At 40.5% G+C, this 22,104-nt stretch overlaps 1 protein-coding gene and 1 pseudogene across 51 annotated transcripts in view; one reads left to right on the top strand and one right to left on the bottom strand.

Moving 5' to 3' along the window:
* The first annotated feature begins 246 nt into the window (after positions 1-246).
* The window catches only part of KIDINS220 (kinase D interacting substrate 220), a 96,009-nt gene continuing 74,151 nt past the window's right edge, over positions 247-22,104 (top strand). For 22 of the 50 annotated variants that reach the window (XR_015136393.1, XR_015136392.1, XR_015136391.1 and 19 more), the window contains exons 1-6: positions 247-392; positions 6,178-6,321; positions 14,343-14,441; positions 15,612-15,710; positions 19,602-19,700; positions 20,595-20,696. Coding sequence is in view for 45 of the 50 variants with exons in the window: in XM_086325520.1 (XP_086181646.1) it covers positions 6,214-6,321; positions 14,343-14,441; positions 15,612-15,710; positions 19,602-19,700; positions 20,595-20,696 (507 nt within the window). In the remaining 5 variants the exon portion in view is untranslated. Of the gene's footprint in view, positions 393-983; positions 1,080-6,177; positions 6,322-14,342; positions 14,442-15,611; positions 15,711-19,601; positions 19,701-20,594; positions 20,697-22,104 lie in introns of all 50 variants that reach the window. The other 28 variants (XR_015136395.1, XM_086325521.1, XM_086325519.1 and 25 more) reach the window with 3 other exon arrangements.
* LOC147362684 (small ribosomal subunit protein eS6 pseudogene) lies at positions 20,185-22,100 on the bottom strand (annotated as a pseudogene). The gene has a single exon (XR_015136396.1). The product of XR_015136396.1 is annotated as a small ribosomal subunit protein eS6 pseudogene (transcript).

Below are 22,104 nucleotides of genomic sequence, written 5' to 3'. Positions count from 1 at the left end.
GGTGAGCAGGGATAATAAACTCTCCAGAATATGAAGAGTGACAGTGACGATGAGTTATATACTGTCTGGGGCGCTTGCCAAAATACATCTATTTGGAGGTTGGAGAGAATGTGCAGAGGGCGGTTTGCCTCTCCGGCGCCCGCAGCCCCGCCTCCTTCAGGCACCCTGGTCAGCCGGCAGGGGGCGTGGCCAGCCGTCTCCCCGCCCCGCAGCCTAGCGTCACGTGATCTGTCAGTTCTGGGCGATAGCTTGAAAATGGCCGCCGGGTGTGGTGAGGGGAAGGCGTCGAAAGCCGCCGTCACCCCCTTTGTAGTCTTCTGACAGCACCTGCGGCAAAGCGGCTCCTTTCCACCTCAGGGGTGGGCGCCGTTCTGGGGCCAGGTTGTGAGACGGTCAGTGTGGTGGTCCGCGGGGAGGGGCGGTGTGTGTGTGTCTGTGTGTGTATGGTGAGGGGGGCGAGGCCGGTAGGAAAGAAGCCCTGGTTTGTAGGGGGAAGTCGCCGAGCGGGGAGAGACGGCGGCGGTCGGGCGGGGCGGGAGCGAAGGCCAGCTGAGAAAGGGTGAGGCCGCGTGTGGGGAAGGGAGCGTGGGCGGGTGAGGAGGGGGCGACGCAGGGCGCGAGGCTGGGTCGGGGAAGGTAGGGGGCGGGCGGGGGCGCGGGGCCTGGTTCTTGGGGCGGATCCGCGCCTGCCGGGGGCGCTGGGACGGCCTCGGACTTGCTGTCCCAGGTGGTCAGCCTCTCCTGGGGCTGCGATGGAGGATGTGTGTGACACAGGTGGGGTTTTTTTTTTTTTTTGGTTCGTTTGTTTTTCACGGGGCAGCCGGAGGCACACCCACCACCACCTCGAGAACCTGCCACCTTGGGCGGTCGCGCTAAGGCAGGTTTCCCAGGTTCCTTTCCCTGGGCTTTCCAAGGGCGTGGTGGTTGGGTTTTCTCGTTTTTTGTTTTCTCACCGGGCTCCATTATTCCATTGTCCACTGCAGGCCGTTATTTCAGCTAAGTATCAGCGAGCCATTGATTACGATGCTTCCATGATTTCTTTATAACGAAGCGACTTCTTTGTCCGCCATTGACGTTCGGTTAGTTTTCTTTCAGATTGTTTTGACATATAGAAAGGTTTAAACCTATTATTGTTTAAACCTCTTTTATTAATAACTATGGAGCCGTCTTTGGTAGCCGCTAGGGACACCGGTTAAAAATGTGGCTTTCTTAGCCTTACCCTCAGAATTCCCATTCAGCAGACCTGGGGTGTGGCTCAGGATTCCTACCCCCCATCTCCACCTTCCGACGGGTAATTCTAATGCCTTTTGACAGTGCCTCAACTTGGAAGACACTGAGGGTGAGACGTCTGAATTTTTTTTTAAGCGCCCGAGGAGAGCTGATGCAGAGCCAAGGTTGAGAAATGCGGAGGCAAGGTTGTGTTCTTTGTTCTCTAGCTTTACCAGCATGGAAACCTTCATCAGAATCATTTTGCGGTGCCTGTTAAAATGTCAGTTCTGGGCCCCAGATCTACTGATCTACTGGGGGAAAAGCCCAAGGAATCTGTATTTTGGCAGGCTTCCCCAGCAACTTTGCATACAAGTTTGAGAACCTTTGTTTTACACTCTGAGTGATTTCCAGATTTGTTTTTCCTAATCCGACTGCAAGGAGATCCAACCAGTCCATTCTAAAGGAGATCAGTCCTGGGTGTTCTTTGGAAGGACTGATGCTAAAGCTGAAACTCCAATACTTTGGTCACCTCATGGGAAGAGTTGACTCATTGGAAAAGACTCTGATGCTGGGAGGGATTGGGGGCAGGAGGAGAAGGGGACGACAGAGGATGAGATGGCTAGATGGCATCACCGACTCGATGGACGCTAGTTTGAGTGAACTCTGGGAGTTGGTGATGGACAGGGAGGCCTGGCGTGCTGCAGTTCATGGGGTCGCAAAGAGTCGGACACGACTGAGTGACTGAACTGAACTGAATCCTAGGTGGATTCTCCAACTGAGGTTTTTTGGAGCACCTCACATTCAGCCTGGTCTTGTTCACCTAGCAAGGGTGGTGAGGAAGGAGGGGGCAGTAACCAAGCAGAGCAAAGTCCTGAAACTTTCTCCTGACTTTGCTTTTTGTTAATGGGACCACCATCTTCCCATCACTGGTGTTTGGTATCTAGTCATCTTTGACCTGGTCTTTCATTTCCAATCACATAATTTTTAAAATTTCTACATCCAGAATCTTTGTTCTAGATATGGTCGAAGGGTCCAGTATGGGGGATTTTATCCTGTTCAAGTTCCTGTCTCTCATTTCTTCTCCATCCCTAGCGCCTGTCCCCTCTCCCTTAGGCTGTTTTGGTGGTTCCCTGACTGTCTGTCTCTAGGGTTCTGATTCCAGGCAGCACATGCTGCTGGGGGAAGCTTTACCTGGGATCATGTGAGTGTCCATCCCCTTCTTCCCTGCTTTTGCTCAAGTTCTTTGTCAGTTTCTCTGTTACTGTGTTAGTCAGGGCTGTTTAGAAGGCAGGGAACAGAGATTTACTCCTTTACGTCAGGGAAAAGGTAATTTATAGGACTGACTGAGAATCAGCCAGAAATTGGGATCTAAAGCAGCTCCCACCTTCTGTAGCTCTCTCAGCGGCCTCATTTGTTTTCTCTGGAGAAGTCATTTTCTCGGTTCATATCTGTTGAGTCCTCTCTCTGCTGCCTGGCTGCCTCAAAACTGTGACATTTTGTTCTTGGCCTGTAATGACTGGGTATCTGGTTTCTAATTTCCAGGTTTAGAGAGAGGAATCTGATTGGCTAAGCTTATCTTTTTGAACAGTCACATGTCCTCATATGCTCATACCTGGATATGGCTGATGGTAGTAGAGAAAGGGAGAGAGCAGGCCCTAAACTGGTCTGGGAGGAGGGTGGGTGGTCAGGGAAACCTCCCTGGGGGAAGGGACTTTGAAATTGAGACCTCTAGGCTGTCTCTGGGCAGAGGCGGTGGGAGTGGGGGTGGTGGGATGAGTTGGGCAAATGAATTTGTCCGGAGGAGGGGAAGATCCTGGTCTTCTAAAGGTGAAGGGGAGAATCGTTTGAAGCTTACAGGTAATTTCTGAGTGACAAGAGCAGAGGATGCTCTCATATGGAGAATGGGTGTGTGTGTGTGTGTGTGTGCGCGCGCGTGCGTGCGTGTTCTCATGTGGAGAATGGGGGTGTGTGTGTCTGTTTTGAGATAGGTGAGAATAGTGTGTATTTGAGATAGGTGAGAATAGAACCTGTTTAAAGGATTCATTTAAGAAGGAAAGCAGAGATGAAAGAAACCTCTGAGGGAGGGATGGGGCCCTTCCAAAAACATCATCTGATTTATGGGCACACTTGCGATCAAACTCTTGATTTGTTAGAAGTCTGGCTGATGGGAGTCATTTATAACTGTCAGCTGTGGCAGATGGTTTTGTCCTGTTCAGTTAATAAAATGTGATGTGACTTGATCAAATTCAGTTCAGACAACATTTATCAGTTCTTTTCATATGCACGTGGCCTTCCCTGGTGGCTCAGACGGTAAAGCATCTGTCTACAATGCGGGAGACCCGGGTTCAATCCCTGGGTTGGGAAGATCCCCTGGAGAAGGAAATGGCAATCCACTCCAGTACTATTGCCTGGAAAATCCCATGGACAGAGGAGCCTGGTAGGCTACAGTCCATGGGGTCGCAAAGAGTCCGACACGACTAAGCAACTTCACTTTCACTTTCATATGCATAAGAAACTGTTTTAGGTACTTCTGAATTTGTGAAGGTGAAACTTGTGAAGTTGCTCCTATTAAGAAATTTAACAGTAAAGAAGCGACAGGTGGATGAATGCAGAGATTACCAGATTTCAGGCATGTAATGTTCAACGATCAGTAAGGTCTGCCCTAGTATCCGCCCCCCCCCCCGCCCCGCCCATACACAAAGCAGAGCAGCATCTAATGCAGCGCTCCCCAACCTTTTTGGCACCAGGGACCAGTTTCACGGAAGACAGATTTTCCACGGATCCGGGGGTGGGGGACGGTTTCAGGATGATTCTCATAGGGAGCCCACAACCTAGATCCCTCGTGAGCACGGTTCATAGTAGGGTTCATGCTTCTGTGAGAATCTGATGCCCCTCCTGATCTGACGGAGGTGGAGCTCAAGTGGTAATACCAGTGCTGGGGAGTGGCCTCAAGTACAGATGAAGCTTCCTTCGCTCACCTCCTGCTGTGTGGCCTGGTTCCCAACAGGCCCCAGTATGGGGGTGAGGGACCCCTGACCTAATGAACCCTCACGTACCCATCCCCCAAGTCCAGCCAACAGTTATCAATATTTTACCAATTTTATTTTGGCTGTTCGTTCCCCCAGTACCCCTTTTCTCCTCCAGTAATTTAAAGTGCGCCGAGACACTGTAGGGCAGGAATAGTGTATTGTTCAACTTACCAGTGATAACCTGAAGCATAATGCATTGCAGATTATAGCCTTTCAGTAGACTACTGTTAGATCGGACTGTTACTCAATTACAGCAGTGTAGAATTGCATGCATTTTCTCAGTTATATAACAAAGATCATCTTTCCTTACTAGATTTGTTTAAAGAGTATCTTTCTGGTAGCTTAAGGCGTGCAGCTTCAATTTCTAAGTTGGTTTTATAAAAAATTTTATTACCATTTTCTGCTTAATCTTAGTCTCAAGGAATCTGTGTCTGAAGTCTTAATCTTAGTCACTATCAATGATTGATGACTGTTAAGTTTTATGTGTCTTAAAGTGATATACATACAGTCCACATAATGGATTGGGGAGAGAGGTAACAAAATTTGAAAATCTAAGATTTTCAGTTTTTTAAATAATGGTTCAGTGTCTGTTACTTTTCTTTACTTATTCTAGTCTTGTGGGATTTTATGTTGAGAAAAATATTTGATCCAAATAAGGACTTTGTCAGACATATGTCAGTGTGTGTGTTTACAAAGTAATTGTAAACTTACAGTCAACTTGTAAGAATAGTACAAAGAACTCTCTTCTATGCCTTAACCAGATTCACCAGGTGTAAAATTAAAAGTTAGGGTGCACATGGTCTCTAATTATATTCATATTAATTTCATGTGGGAGAGACCCACGTGTGCAGGTCTGGTGGAGGAGGAATTTAGACAGAAAAGCTAGCCAGAGGCCTGGACGTGGCACAGTGCTTGGCGTGTTCAAGCAGTGACGAGGTGAGGGAGAGGGGTAGGAGATGAGGTCAGCAATGTTAACACCCTGTCACTTACAGTCATCTATGCCAAGGTCAAACATTCGATTTTTACCTTGAGGGCTCTAGGAAGCCACTGGAGGACTTTGAGCAAGGAAGGATGGAATCTGACTCAGGACTGCTTAAGGTGTGGTTCTTTAGTCAGCAACCACAGTGGTAGCATCACCTGGAAGCTTGTTAAAGGTGCTGGGGCTGCATCCGCACTTACCTGTCAGAATCTCCAAGGGAAGGGCCTAGGCATCTGTTCACAAGCTCTCCAGGTGATTCTCATGAATATGATAATTTAAGAAGCTCTGGCCCAGCCTACATTTTCAAAAGATATCTATGGTTGCCTTGTGGAGGACAGACCATCAGGAAGGCAAAAAAAGAGGTAGGGAGAGCAGTTGGGATCTAGGTGAGAGGTCACAGTGACTGGGCCAGGGTGGTTGTGATGGAGGTGGTGAGTAGGAATCAGATGTGAAATATATTTTATAAGTAGAACCAAAAGGTTTGCTGGTAGATTGAATGTAGAGTGTAAGAGGAGGTGATGAGTCATTCATAATTCCAAGGTTTTGGCCTTAGAAGGATGGAACTGGAGTGGCTATTTACTGATTGGGATTATATAACAGGGGGAACAGTGTAGTGCTTTCTCTTGTTTGTGGGTGATGAGGGGTGAGTTTGGGGTTGGATCTGGAGTTTGGGGGTGTGGATGAGTTAAGGCAGGGAAGCCTGGTGTGCTGCAGTTCATGGGGTTTCAGAGTTGGACACAGCTTAGTGACTGAACAACAATAATGAGTTAAGAGTGAGATGAGTTTGAGTCTTGGGAAGAGGGGGTTGCACATTTTGACAGCTGAGCTTTGGGGCCTTGTTTTCACTCCTGCCAGTGGAGGTGTATTTGTACAAGCCTAAAGTTAGGAAAGAAATAGTTAGTAGTATCTTTTTTTCCTCAATCCCAAATTACATGTATTTTGTCTAATCTGCTTTAACAGGTATTGGAATAAAGAAAACTATAGCTTTCTGTGAAAATGTCAGTTCTAATATCACAGAGTGTAATAAATTATGTAGAAGAAGAAAACATTCCTGCTTTGAAAGCTCTTCTTGAAAAATGCAAAGATGTTGATGAGAGAAATGAGGTAAGACCAAGATTCTAAAGTTTAGTTCTTCTTACAAATGTTTGTGGACTACCTACTAAGTAAGTGCAAGGCACTGTGCTAAAAGGATAAAGGTAAGTAAGAAATACATAGTTCTCACCCTCAGTAACATTGACATAACTTCTCACAGTTAAAAGTACTTTGAATTCTGTACCTTTGAAATACACCTGAACTTCTATAAATGACTGAACATTGAATTAATGATTTAGATTTATGATTGAGAATTGTGGTTGACTTTTTTTTCCAGATAGAATAATCACTATTCAGAAATGATTCAAGAATTATTACCAAAATCAAAAGTATGTCTAGAAAACTTTAGAAGGGCTTCTAATCGCAATCTTTTTATGAAAGATGAACCAGAAAAAATAGATTAACCAGACACTATTAGGGCTTTTTGAAATATTTTCTTTATTGGAGCCTCAGCTGTCTTCCTTAGTTGTTTATCATACACACCTTGGGGTTTTAAAGACCTGCATCTTTAAGAGACGGCTAAATAGGTTGTGTGTTCTGTTTACTAAGATTGGGGAGTAAATATTTACTGTTTTCATTAACTTGTATTAGATATTTGTGTTCAACAATCCTAGCAGATAAAATGGTAATTTTACCATGAACAGCTGAGCTACAACATTTTAGGGACTAATAAACTTTTTGTATGAATTTTTTAAGTGGCAAAGTATGTACATTTTATAAAACTTAAGGAAAATAATTCTTTTTATTAGAACTATAGTTTCAAGACAGTGTAATTTTTTTTTGCCTGTGAATAAGATGAATAAGGACTGATTTTATTTTTATAAAAATGTATATGTATGTATATGTGTGCACTTACGTGTGTGTAGACCTGCAGGATTTTCTTTATGATTTTTTTTTTACAGTGGGGAAAAAGTAAAATTTACTGTCTTAACCATAGTGTACTGTTCAGTAGTGTTCAGTAGTATTAAGTAATTCACATTGTTGTGAAATATCTCCAGAATTTTTTCAAATCTGAAACTCTATAGCCATTATACAATTGCCTGTTCCCCTCACCCCAGCCCTGGTAACTACTGTTATACTTTCTATCTCTGTGAATTTGACTACTCTAGGCACTGCATATAAGTGGAACTGTGCAGTGTTTATCTTTTTGTGATTGAGCTTCCCTCATAGCTCAGTTGGTAAAGAATCCGCTTGCAGTGCAGGAGACCCTGGTTCAATTCCTGGGTTGGGAAGATCTGCTGGAGAAGAGATAGGCTACACACTTTAGTATTCTTGGGCTTCTCTTGTGGCTCAGCTGGTAAAGAATCCGTCTGCAAAGTGGGAGACCTAGGTTCGATCCCTGGGATGGTAAGATCCCCTGGAGAAGGGAAAGGCTATCCACTCCAGTATTCTGGCCTGAGAAGTCCATGGACTGTATAGTCCGTGGGGTCGCAAAAGAATTGGACATGACTGAGTGACTTTAACTTATTTCATTTAGTATAACATCCTAAATGACATGTTGATTCATCCATGTTGGAGTGTGTGACATGATTTCCTTCCATATTAAAGCTGAATACTATTCCATTATATGTAGAAGGGCTTCCCTGATAGCTCAGTTTGTAAAGAATCTGCCTGCAATGAGGAAGACCTGGGTTTAATCCCTGGGTTGGGAATATCCTCTGGAGAAGGGAAGGGCTACCCACTCCTATAGTCTGGTCTAGAGAAGTCCATGAACTGTTTAGGCTATGGGGTTGCAAAGAGTTGGACACGACTGAGCGACTTTGACTTTCATATGCAGGTACCATGTTGTATTTATACATATATCCAATGATAGACATTCAGGTTGTTTGCTTTTCTTGGCTGTTGTGGATAGTGCTGCATGAACATGAGTATGCAAATATTATAAATGTTTTCAAAGCTACTGAATCAACAGTTATTACATTATTATTATGATTGACAGAGTACCTAATTTTATTAAATACTAGCTGTCATTGAAAAATCATGGTATAAAAATTTTGAGTAATACAATTATGATAACTCATGTTTTATTCAGTATTTATGTAAATATGGTAATAGTTCTGTATACTTAGCTCATTTAATTTGCATAGCAGTTCTGTAAAGAATTATACTTATTTATCTCAACTTACAAATAAATAACTTAATCTCTCAGATTCCGCCTGAAGATACTTCCTGGTGAAATCCACATTAAACGCTGTTCTAACATCAAACAGGCTATGATTTGTTTATGCCCTTTTGTCTTCCTTTGAGTCTTAAGAATAAGTTCATTTAATGATGATGCCTGTATTTTCAATGTTTATATATTGCACAAACTGTATTTTGGTTAGTTTACATCATTATTCCCTTCTGTGATTATGAATAGTTAACAGTTGTTACACATAAATAAGATTAAAATTTGTAATTGGAGATTGTTCATTGTTTTAAAAGAGCTGCTTATGGAAATAGTCATTCTATTGGCATTAATTAATATATTTGGAATAATGATAGTTAAAAAGATTAAGCTTTACTTCATAGATACTTTCTTTGGGAATATTGAGAAATAGCTTCACTTGGAAGGAGAAAAATAATACACAATAAGCACAAAGTTGTATTGATCTTATTCACACAAAGAATGAAGTCTATTTGATAAAAAACTTAACATGTTATCAGGCATATAGTAGCATTTAAGGAGTTTTAATGATATTTACCTCTAGTTTAGTATTATGTCAGTTAAAATTGGAGTTTTAAAATACTACTTTGAAGCAACCTGGCATTGTTAAATTATGGCTCAATGTGAAGGTTATAGAGAAAGTAACTTTTTCAAGGCCTTTTGTTTTTTAGCATTTTGCTTCTACAGCTTCTGATAAAATTTAATATAGAATTCTAAAGAGTTGCTTAGACTTTCCTTCTTTCTCATCTTTAAAAAGTGAAGTACTTAATTACCTCATTTAATGTGTTTGGTTATCAGTTTTCTAAAGGTTTCTTAAATGTTATCAATAAAAGAAAATAATGTGGGGGAAATTGCCTGTTGTCATCCTTAACATATAATCAGTTGCAATTAGTAAATACCAGTTTTCTCCCTTCTTTCCTTTCTACTTTATTTGTAAACTAGATAAAATTCTTGGCCTCTGAATATTGTCAATGATGGCAAGTCTTTGCCCTTTCTATGAATATTCTCTATGATGGCAGGTCTTTGCCTTTTGTAGAGTAGTAAAGGGCTTTAATTTAACTTTATTTTTGAAAAGAGCAAAAAGTCATTCTCAGCTCTTCTTGATAGGGTATAGTGTTGAGGTTGAACATTATTCTCTTGTTGAAGAAAGTGAAATGGGACTCTTAAGTTCAAGAGATGAATTTTGTCACGTGCTTACAAGTAGAGACCCTGAAGGAAAGTTCAAAGAAGAATTTAAAAATGTTTTACTTTCACTATAATTATTGGAAGAAGTAGCTATCCTCACAGAGAGTCGGACATGACTGAGCGAATGAGCACAACACAGCACAGCCCCACACAAGTGGGGCTACCTAGGAACTGGGAAGGCCAAAAAGGTGATGAATAGGAAATGTTTTTGCATTGTAGCTTCTGGGAAGCTGAGATAAAGCATGGTATGTGCTGTGGGGAACTTCAGTTGGCATGGCAGTGTTCTGTTTTGGTGTGTTTTGGTTTGAGGTTCTTACCAGTAGGGTAGGGGTTCTATGAGTTATGTGATCCTGCATTTTTTGGGAAAGAAATGGACTTGAGATTTGCTGAGATGTGTGTGGCAGGTTAGGTAGGGAAGGGGCCTTTAGTGATTCACATTGAAGTAAAAGAATCACGTTGTCATGACTGTTTCTAAGTCACTATCTCTACAACTGTAGTTACTAGATGGATTAAGCCAGAACTAATAGAATAAATATGTTTTGTGATAAGGCACAACTTACAAGGTAAATATCATTCTGTCTTTTCGGATTAATTTATGGCAGCCTTTCCTGAGAATCACTTATTTATTTGGATAATGAAGCTACAAAAGGTTAAAGATTGCTTTTGAGCGCATATAACAGCTCCCCAAATAGTGGCTTAATCAAATTAAGGTCTTACTTTTCTCATGTAATGACAAGCTGGAGGAGCCATTCTGAGGTCTCAGGGTATCTTCCCAGGCTCCTTCTGCCCTTCTGGTCACTCCATTGCATGCCAGTTATTCCCATCAGCTGTTTTGATACAACTGCAGCATTGTGTCCACATATCAGGCAAGAAGGAAAAGGGCACAGGCCAGCTGAGTTGGTCTAATTACCAAGCTTTCCTGGAAGATCTCACTAGAGTGGTAGCATGGATGGTTTCCAACTGCAAGTAAAGCTGAACAATGTAGGTTTTTTTTCACTGAGCAAACTGCCACCCCCAACAAAATCCTGTCACTCTAGATACTGGGTAGACAAATGGTAGTTTCCGCAAGAGAAATTTATGACTGTTCACGTCTCATTTAGCTTGTTTCTAGTTAATCACGTTTATACCAACTTTCTTTTTATATTATGGTTTTTTAAGACACATCTAATTTATTTTTTCCCTCATACTCTAAAAGCATCTGTCTTTGTGAACTATCGGAAATGTGCCTGTGACCACAGAAGGTGAACAGAAAGTGCTCAAGTCTTTGGAATTGCAGTTTTGAAAACTGATGTGCAAGTCCTATATCCTTCAGTTCAGTTCTGTCGCTCAGTTGTGTCCAACTCTTTGCGACCCCATGAACTGCAGCACACCAGGCCTCCCTATCTATCACTAACTCCTGGATTTACCTAAACTCATGTCCATGGAGTTGGTGATGCCATTCAACCATCATCCTCTGTTGTCCCCTTCTCCGCCTGCCCTCAGTCTTTCCCAGCATCAGGGTCTTTTCAAAAGAGTCAGCTTTTTGCATCAGGTGGCCAAAGTATTGGAGTTTCATCTTCAACATCAGTCCTTCCAATGAACACCCAGGATTGATCTCCTTTAGGATGGACTGGTTGGATCTCCTTGCAGTCCAAGAGGCTCTCAAGAGTCTTCTCTGACACCACAATTCAAAAGCATCAATTCTTTGGTGCTCAGCTTTCTTCATAGTCCAACTCTCACATCCATACATGACCACTGGAAAAACCATAGCCTTGACTAGATGGACTTTTGTTGGCAAAGTAATGTCTCTACTTTTCAATATGCTATCTAGGTTGGTCATAACTTTCCTTCCAAGGAGTAAGCGTCTTTTAATTTCATGGCTGCAGTCACCATCTGCAGTGATTTTGGAGCCCAGAAAAATAAAGTCTGACACTGTTTCCACTGTTTCCCAATCTATTTCCCATGAAGTGGTGGGACTGGATGCCATGATCTTCGTTTTCTGAATGTTGAGCTTTAAGCCAACTTTTTCACTCTTCTCTTTCACTTTCTTCAAGAGGCTTTTGAGTTCCTCTTCACTTTCTGCCATAAGGGTGGTGTCATCTGGATATCTGAGGTTATTGATATTTCTCCCGGCAGTCTTGATTCCAGCTTGTGCTTCTTCCAGCCCAGCATTTCTCATGATGGTCTCCTCAGACAGCCATTTTGCCTTTTTGCATTTCTTTTTCTTCGGGATGGTCTTGATCCCTGTCTCCTGTACAGTGTCATGAACCTCCATCTGTAGTTCTCAGGCACTCTATCAGATCTAGTCCCTTAAATCTATTTCTCACTTCTACTGTATAATCATAAGGGATTTGATTTAGGTCATACCTGAATGGTCTAGTGGTTTTCCCTACTTTCTTCAATTTAAGTCTGAATTTTGCAATAAGGAGTTCATGGTCTGAGCCACAGTCAGCTCCCAGTCTTGTTTTTGTTGATTGTATAGAGCTTCTCCATCTTTGGCTTCAAAGAATATAATCAATCTGATTTCGGTGTTGACCATCTGGTGATGTCCATGTGTAGAGGGTATTTGCTATGTCTAGTGCATTCTGTTGGCAAAACTCTACTAGCCTTTCCGCTGCTTCATTCTGTACTCCAAGGCCAAGAAACACCTGTTACTTCAGGTGTTTCTTGACTTTCTACTTTTACATTCCAGTCCCCTCTAATGAAAAGGATATCTTTTTTGGCTGTTAGTTCTAAAAGGTCTTGTGGGTCTTCATAGAACTGTTCAACTTCAGCTTCTTCAGTGTTAGGGGTTGGGGCATAGACTTGATTTACCGTGATATTGAATGGTTTGCCTTGGAAACGAGCAGAGATCATTCTGTATCCTTAGGGCCATAGATTCACCTAGTTGGCTTTAATTTATATATTATACCAATGGATTTTTTTTAATCCTAGTTAATTAGAAGGCAGAAACATGCTGTAGAAAGGAAGTCAGAGACATTAGCGCTGACAGAGGCAAGGCTGGTATAATGATTGATGTCTGTAGTTATGACTCAGAATCATAAACATAATGTTTAAGTTAATCTGTTTAACAAGTAGCAATGTGCATGTTACTTTAAAAAAAACGGTTATAAAGTTATAATAAAATATAAATTTAAAGGATAAATTTTTCACTTGGAAAATCTACTTATGCATAATATCTCATTCTGTAGTGACTCTGGTTGAATGACATGTGACTACCACATGTAATTTAGCATCCATCATTATATGAGTGTCTGTATGTAACTTGATTTACTTGTGTACCTTAACTCAGTCTTTGTGTTTCTCTATACTTGTATTCTTACAGTAGCATGTGTTGTTACTAGGATTATTTGCTTGTTCGTCTGTTGCCATTAGTAGATTTGTAAATTCTTCTGTATTTTGCTCACTCATTTACTCATTCACAAGTATGTGAACACCTGTGTGGCAGTCACTGCACCTTATGGGGGAGTTTCAGTATTCAACAAAACAGACATGCTTCCCACCCTTGGGGAGTTTAGGGCCTTTAGAGGAAACACAATAATAGTTGTTCATCATGCAAATAAACGTGTAAGTACAAACAAGGATTAGCATGGTACACGACATTAGAGTGGGTTAGCAAGGCTCCCCTGCTGGGTTGGTGTTTGACCCAAGAGATGCCAGATGGGAAATAGTTAATTGGGTGTGGTAGAGGGATCTAGAGGTGCGAAAGAGCTTGCATACAGTTTGAGGGCAGACGTGAGGAGGAAACGGCCTGGCATAGGTTTCAAGGTAGATTTTCATGGACCGCAGGCCGTGTAAGGACTTCGATTCTTACCCAGAAGAGCCTAGGAAACCATTAAGGATTTTAAGCAGTGGGATATTGTCAAATTAGCATTTAAAAAAAATTACTGATGTTTTCCTGCACATTGATGTACATTCAGTAAGTAGGTGCTTAATCTATCAAATGGAACTTAGGTTTTGTTGTAATTTTTTTCCTTATACCTTGGTATGTTTTGGCACCTTTAGTACTATCACTATTAGCCCAGAGCGTCTGGTCTGTTTGATGTCACGGCATGCACAGAAAATGATCGTGTGCATCCTGGACTTGGGATAGACGAAGCTGACAGCTGGAGGGAACCTGTCCCAGGATCCAGCTGTCCAGGCCCTGCCCCGCAGTCTAAGGGCTGCGGGAGCCCGTGTCTTAACTGCCGTGACTCATTCTGGGGACAGGCTGGACAGCGCTGCTGTAGCTAGTAGGAACTTTAGTGTAACGAGTTAAGGTTTATAAGGGAAGGCTCCAAAAAACTCCACAATATTGCAGCACCTGTATTGTTTTTACTGTTTTACTTTTCTCCCTCTGGTCCTGACAAAAACGTCTTATACACACAGCAAAACCACATTGTGTATCATATTCTAGCTGTATTGTTAGAGGATTTGGTTGCCATAGATATTCTGAGATTATTGTGGAAATTGCTTTTCAGTGCCTAGTATTATACATGCTGCTTATTTTGAATAAAATTGCAGTGCCCAAAACAGATTATGAATGCTATTGTAAGGAAAAAAAAGCATTTTCTCTTCGACTTTCATATTATTAGTAAATGGAAAAGTTGAATTCAGAGGTGTTTGTAAATTCAGTGCTGTAAATAGAGCTTAACATTATGGAAATGTATGGGTGGTATATTTAACTGGTGTTTTAATTAACATGCAGCATCCTGAATGATCTCTGTGTCTCTTCTGTCTCTAGTGTGGCCAGACTCCGTTGATGATAGCTGCTGAACAAGGCAATCTGGAAATAGTGAAAGAATTAATTAAGAATGGCGCTAATTGTAATCTGGAAGATTTGGTATATATTGATTTACTCATTTGCCTTTTTCTTTTCTTTAACTTTGTTGCTTGGTTTTACGAAATGATTCAGAAGTAATAGATTACAGATTGTACTTCTGCTGTGTATCAACATTACTCAGTAATATGCTAACTCGATTTTTTAAAAACGATAGTATAGGAGAGAAATTTTTACCTTCATTGAGCAGTCTCAGCTCTTTGTGTATTTTTTTATGTACAGATAGCACTCACTGAATAAGGAGCACATGTAGCCACTCCAGTATTCTTGCCTGAAAAATCCCACGGACAGAGGAGCCAGGTGGGCTGTTAGTCCATAGGGTTGCAAGGAGTCGGACATGACTGAGTGATTAGGCACGCACACATATACACACACTCAAAATTAAATGCCTGCCTAGAAGATATCCATGTAAAGAGTCATACTGCTAAGTAACTCCCCATAATGGTATCTTCTTATTATAAACATCATTACCTAGGATAAGCCAGAAAGATGTGGTCCCTTCTGATACCATTTGTGAAGGATAAATCACTATTCGAGAGGCTTAATTCTCTGTTTCTGAGGAATTATTTTTCAGGGTCACATAGCCATATTTGTTTTTCTGTTTGTCTTTATAATTCAAATTGATGATTCTAAACTGACGATTGTAATTCAATGATCATTTGAATTAAATGACAGTACACGTGAATAAAAGGATAGGATAATTGCAGCCTTTAAAAAATAAAGGCTTTATCACATAGTTTCTGAACACATCACATGGGATGGTTTTAGTTTAATAGTTTGTAAATATGCTTTTTTATTTAATTACAGGCTCTTGAATTTCAATTTATAATAGTGGTTGTAGCCACACAGATTAACTTTGAGGTTTTGATACTCATTTTTTCTCCTTTTTAAAAAACACAGTGATTAAAAGTCCAGTGAAAAGACTGCACAAGAGTTGTGAAGCCATTTCTACATCATTATAGTCAATAGGTAGAGAGAGAGAGAAATTCTTTTTTTTTTTTTTTAGATAAATTCTTAACTGAGCTTATGGTTCAGTGTTATTTCAGAGTAGCTTAGAGTGTGTCAGATCATGTCAATTTGGTATGATCATCTGGTATGTAAATTCAAATTTAACTGACTTTGGAATGTTATTGTTTGTTTTGAAATGATAACATTTGTGTCTGTATGTTTAAGGATAACTGGACAGCGCTTATATCAGCCTCAAAAGAAGGGCACCTGCACGTTGTGGACGAGCTGCTCAAGTGCGGGGCCAGCTTGGAACACCGGGATATGGTATGGATGTGCTTTACAGTTGTCAGTCAGCTGCAGTCTCAGTAACAGTAATAGATATTTGTGAAGTCTTGTATTTTTGTGTGTCAGGTGACGTTGTTTTTAGGGTCAGGCATTGAAATGACCCTCAGTTCAGTTCAGTCGCTCAGTCGTGTCCGACTCTTTGTGACCCCATGAATTGCAACACGCCAAGCCTCCCTGTCCATCACCAACTCCTGGAGTTCACTCAGACTCACTTCCATCGAGTCGGTGATGCCATCCAGCCATCTCATCCTCTGTCGTCCCCTTCTCCTCCTGCCCTCAATCTTTCCCAGCATCAGGGTCTTTTCTAGTGAGTCAGCTCTTCACATCAGGTGGCCGAAGTATTGGAGTTTCAGCTTCAACATCAGTCCTTTCAGTGAACACCCAGGACTGATCTCCTTTAGGATGGACTGGTTGGATCTCCTTGCAGTCCAAGGGACTCTCAAAAGTCTTCTCCAACACCACAGTTCAAAAACATCAATTCTTCAGCACTCAGCTTTCTTTGTAGTACAACTCTCACATCCATACATGACCACTGGAAAAACCATAGCCTTGACTAGACGGATCTTTTGTTGGCATCTGCTTTTCAATATGCTGTCTAGCTTGGTCATAACTTTCCTTCCAAGGAGTAAGCGTCTTTTAATTTCATGGCTGCAGTCACCGTCTGAAATGATTTTAGAGCCCCCAAAAATAAAGTCTGACACTGTTTTCCCATCTATTGCCCATGAAGTGGTGGGATTGGATGCCATGATCTTAGTTTTCTGAATGTTGAGCTTTAAGCCAACTTTTCACTCTCCTCTTTCACTTTCATCAAGAGGCTTTTTAGTTCCTCTTCATTTTCTGCCATAAGGGTGGTGTCATCTGCATATCTGAGGTTGTTGATATTTCTCCCCTCAAAACCCAGGTGATATAATGTACCTCCTTAGAATACTCTTAATCACATTTTCTGTTTATTTCAGAGTTTAAACTTCTGAAATATTGTTAAGACAACACATTACTCTTTATAATGTATCAATGAGAGAATTGTTTTAAGAACTTTAAGAGAGACATAGTTTTGAAAATATTTTTACTGCTTAAAGTTATGGTATTCAGAATAATATAAGTTTATTTTAAAAATGTAACTGTTCAGATATGCCATCTGTACACATTACAAGTTTCTCAAGATCTGATTCTTAATCATCTTAGTTCTTGTTTGATCTTGGCATGTACCTAAAGCATAGAGGTGAAGAAAAGGATCATGAAGGCTTCTTACTCTACAAAATGTTGAAATTGAACTGCCTTGATAAAACATATATTACTGTGCTGCTGATGCTTTATGAAGTCCAGGTGACCTGAATTTTTAAGAAACTTCAGCATTCCACCACCTTTCATTTAATATTATACTGTACAATATAATTTACACAGTGTTCTTGCTTCTACAGTATTAATATAATTTACACAGTGTTCTTGCTTCTACAGTATTAGACTTATTCTCAAAACTCAGTGAAGGTATTGGTATACTTATTTTTATAGAAAGATACAGAACTATTTGTATCCTTCCTTTTGCTGAAAAGAAATGGAAGTACATCACTATAAAAGTTTAGGGAGAGAAGGTGATGATGTCAGTAACCTAGGCAAAGGATGGATACCTGATAGGCAGGAGGAAAATGTAGTGTTCTTATCTTATTGGCATGTAAAGTAGAAGAGAAATTCATGGAATTACCTAGTTCCCAATATTTTATTAAAAGCACCATACCAGTTTATCAGGTGAATTAATATATTTTTATATTTTCATAATTCCATTACATTTAGTTATTGAAATTAAAGAAGAGTTCTCTCTGTGTCTCTAAATAAATATCTATATGTAGATAAATATTTTAGCATTTCCTTTCCCTGATGGCTCAGTTGGTAAAGAATCTGCCTGCAATACAGGAGACCCCGGTTCGAGTCCTGGGTTGGGAAGATCTGCTGGAGAAGGGATATGTTACCCACTCCAGTATTCTTGGGCTTCCCTTGTGGCTCAGTGATAAAGAATCTGTCTGCAATGTGGGAGACCTGGGTTCGATCCCTGGGTTGGGAAGATCCCCTGGAGAAGGGAAAGGCTACTCACTCCAGTATTCTGGCCTGGAGAATTCCATGGACTGTAATGTCTGTGGTGTTGCAAAGAATCAGACACGACTGAGCGACTTTCACTTTCACTTTCTTGCATTACAAAATGCTTCAGGTTCAGATTCATCATATATTTTCCCTGCCTTATTTCCGTGATTCTCCCTCTTGGAATCAATCAGTTTCCCAAGGGGCCCTAGTTCTTGATATTCAAAAGTGATATTTAGAAACCAATAATCTAATTGTCAGGTATACTTATCGCTACTGGGATGTCTCTGCTGCTTGTCCTCCTCAGTGGATAGATGTAGAAAATACATAACTCTTGCATACACGTCACATACGTCTATTCTGTATATTTTTGTGTGTGTGTATATATTAATAAAGAGACTTAGTTGATGTGTGTGGGTGTATTTTTTTTAATGAAAAGACTTAGTTGATAACTGTGAACCCAGTCTACAGTAAGCCTTCCCCATTTTCTTAATTTGTAACACTCTTCTGACTGTGAGAAATCTGGCTCTCACTATCTACACAGAATATTTATTTATTTGTTCAACTCTAGTAAATAAATAGTTTCAGAATTTCTAACCCATACCCTGAGAGAAACAGATTTGCTACTAAATACAGTGTTTGTATACAGTTCTTTTTGTCTGTAGCATTACAGAATTCAGTCAAAATACTGCTTTCTGACATTACCTGGATCAGTTTCTAAGTAATTGTGTGATATACTTGTAATATAATTAATTCATCCTGGTCTGTATTCTGTCTGTCTTTCCTACATTCTAGTTGATTTTTTAAAGATTTACATACAGTAAAATTCACTCTCTGGCGTTCAGTTCTGTGGGTTTTGACACGTTTGTGATGTCATTCATCCACCATAGCTCTGTGCAGAGCAGTTCTATTGCATCAACTGTACCCTTATGCCACTTCTTTATAACCATTCCCTCCACCCACTCCACAGTCCGTGGCTACCACTGTCTGTTTTCCCTTTCCATAGTTTTGCCTTTTTCAGATTAGAGCAACTTATTTTATTTTACCTCTTTTAGTGATGATGAAACAGAATCAAGAGGATTAAGTGGTTTATATTCTTGCATCCAAATTTGGATTGGTCCAAATACTTTTCTTTTTTAAGCAAACAAAACATTCACTTCTTAGTATAATTGGATTACATTGGTCTCTTTTCTTGAATTGCATGATAGCTAAAGAGAACACTGCTAAAACTAAGAATGTTGCTTTGTAGCTTGGAAAATAGGAAGTTACCATGCTGTTAATTCATACTTAATGACTTTGCTCACCCCTGGAAATCATGATCTATATTTGTATCTTCTCTTTTTTAGCAAGAGGTATGATACCGATCTGGAATTTATAGGATGAGTTTAGATGCAGGAGTTGAATGGGATGGCTGGAATCCGTCTCTGGAAAAAAGCTAGACTCACACCAGGAGGAGAGTATCTAGGGGCATAGAATGTTTGCTGAAGGAAAATATTTAAACAGCCAAAATAAATCTTGGAAATTCAGAAGAGTCCAATATGAATGTTCCCTGTATCAATTTCCAAAAATATAATACAAACTTTGAAGTAATTACTGGACTTAAGAGATTGGACTTTGTCCAGATATGATTGTGTATTTCCATGGGGAGGTTGGGTATTAGAACTACATAGTAGTGATTTCATAAAACAGTGGTTTTATAGAGAATGCTCACAAAAGAAGCTTCATTAATGACATTTTTGTCCTTGGAGACAGTCCAGTGTTTTATTTCCCTCCTCTCCCCCCTTTTTTTTTTCCCTGAAGGGAGGATGGACGGCTCTTATGTGGGCGTGTTATAAAGGCCGTACTGAAGTGGTCGAGCTGCTGCTTTCTCATGGTGCCAATCCAAGTGTTACTGGTCTGGTAAGCATTAACAAAAAGTTCGTCTGTAATAGATGTGGTAAGTTCTTTTAGGAAATACTTAATATTGGTTGTACTTTGGACTTCATATTGGATAAAATGATATAGATCTTACTAAAAATAATAATTCGGAATGCGATTTCAAAACACAAGGGAATTTTTTTATGAAGCCAAACTTTTTTTTCAATTTTTATCAACAAAAAAGCAACTTAAATGTTAGTTACAGCTATATAACATTTCAAAAGGAGATTTTGAAATCCTTATGTCATCTTTCCTGTGTTCTATGGGTATGCATTCTTAACCTAAGCTCTTTTAATGAAGAGAGACATTTACCAAATACTCATGCCAGTTTTCTGTACATTCTTACTGGTCATAATACATGCATTACTGCTTTGCATGAAGCTTGCTCTGACTGCAGATTAAGTAATCATTTTATTGATGGGGGGACTCCTTTCACAGTGCAAATGTATGTCAAATCATCATGTACACTTCAAATACCTTACAGTTTTATTTGTCAATTATGCCTTAATACAGCTGGGAAAAAATCAGTTTTATTCAGGTTGATAGAAGGATTATAAAGAAAGGTTTCACATTCTTCTTCTTAGTCTTACCTGTTGGCTAGATAATTACATTAAGTGTGTTGAATTTATAAAAATAAATATGTTCATAATATATATTTATTTAAGGTTGAGTACATCTCAGTTCTCAGTTACATATTATGAGATTTATGTGTGTTTTTAATGGTCTGTGACTTGACTTTTAAAAAAAATACTACCTTGTATTGCTCCCTGTATTATTTACTCTTCTTAGCAACTGTGTGCTATAGATATCAACCTAAAAGACTTTTTCTTTCCCTCCCTCCCTGTCTACCTCCCCGCCCGTCTGACTGTCTCCCAGCAGTACAGTGTCTACCCAATCATTTGGGCAGCAGGCAGAGGCCATGCTGATATAGTGCAACTTTTACTGCAAAATGGTGCCAAGGTCAACTGCTCTGACAAGGTAGGTCAACAGGATCTTCCAGGTTCAGTTCATGTTGTGTCTACTCTGTGTGTCTGACTTACCAGGATTTTTATATGATCTCATGAGGCTGCACTGATGTATCTTATGTTTATATTTATTAATATATTTTATAAGGTCATACATCTCATAGATGGGTTCCCTATAGGTATTGAAAGTGTTAGTCACTCAGTTGTGTCTGATTCTTTGTGACTCCATGGACTGTAGCCTGCCAGGCTCCTCTGTTCATGAGATTCTCCAGACAAGAATACTGGAGTGGGTTGTCATTTCCTTCTCCAGGGGTCTTCCTGACCCAGGGATCGAACCTGGGTCTCCTGCATTGCAGGCAGATTCTTTACTGTCTGAGCCACCAGGGAAGCCTAAATTGGTACTCAGTATCTTTCCGTTGTCTTTTATATTACAGTCATCATTCTCAGGAAAGTAGAGTTGATTTCCTAGCTTCATTATTTGAAATTTTCTGTTGTAGCTCTTCTTTCTATCTTGGGTCCTATCTACCTTCTCTGTATTGTTGCCAGATTATCTTTTTAAAAATTTATTTAATTAATTTATGACTGTATTGGGTCTTTTTTTTTTTTGATGTTTGATCTTATTTATTTGTTACTCTTAGAACATCTCATTTTTGACTGGACTCAGACTTAGAAGTAAAAGCTCTCAGAGGGGACAGCCTCCATCTCTTGGCAATCTGTTCCTGCCATTTTTCTTTGGCCTCCTTCATTCTCTTGGGCAAAAGTTTAGCATATTCTACAGCCTCTTCTTTATCTTTCTTAGTACACTGTTTCTTCAGAGCAATACGCCAGCATTTGTGCTGCAGAACTCGTGGAGTCACGAGACACTGAATCTTGGGTGCTTTAGTCCTAGGTTTCTTACCGTCTTTGTTTAGGGCCTTTCGCACAACATATTGGCGGACATCATCTTCTTTAGAGAGATTTAAAAGTTTGCAGATTCTGCTAGCTCTTTTGGGACCCAGGCCACGAGGCACTATAGTATCAGTGAGTCCAGGAATATCCTTCTCCCCTTTTTTCACGATGACCAAATTGAGAACACTCAGATTGGCATCCACAGTGCAACCCCGTACAGATTTGCGCTTTCTCTCTCCAGTCCTCCTTGGTCTGTAACAGGAATGCCCCTTACTCAGTAGCAGGCGAACTCGGCCATGGGTCAAGACACCCTGCTTCATGGGGAAACCCTGCTTATCATTCCCGCCACTGATTCGGACCACATAACCCTTCCATTCTTCACCCAGAGCATCAGCAGCAACTTCTGTGGTCATACGCTTCTCGTAGAAGGTACAAAGTTTTTGTTCATTGTCCACTTCAATGAGCTTCTGGCAGCCAGTGGCTGGGAAGGAGATGTTCAGCTTCATTCTGAAGCAGCTGACAGCCTCCGTGGC

The sequence above is a fragment of the Bos grunniens genome, chromosome 11 (genome assembly GCF_055505025.1).
Source record: "Bos grunniens cultivar Pamir isolate PY7600 chromosome 11, Bosgru_T2T1.0, whole genome shotgun sequence".
NCBI lineage: Eukaryota > Metazoa > Chordata > Mammalia > Artiodactyla > Bovidae > Bos > Bos grunniens.
This window is presented reverse-complemented; position numbering and strand designations above follow the sequence as displayed.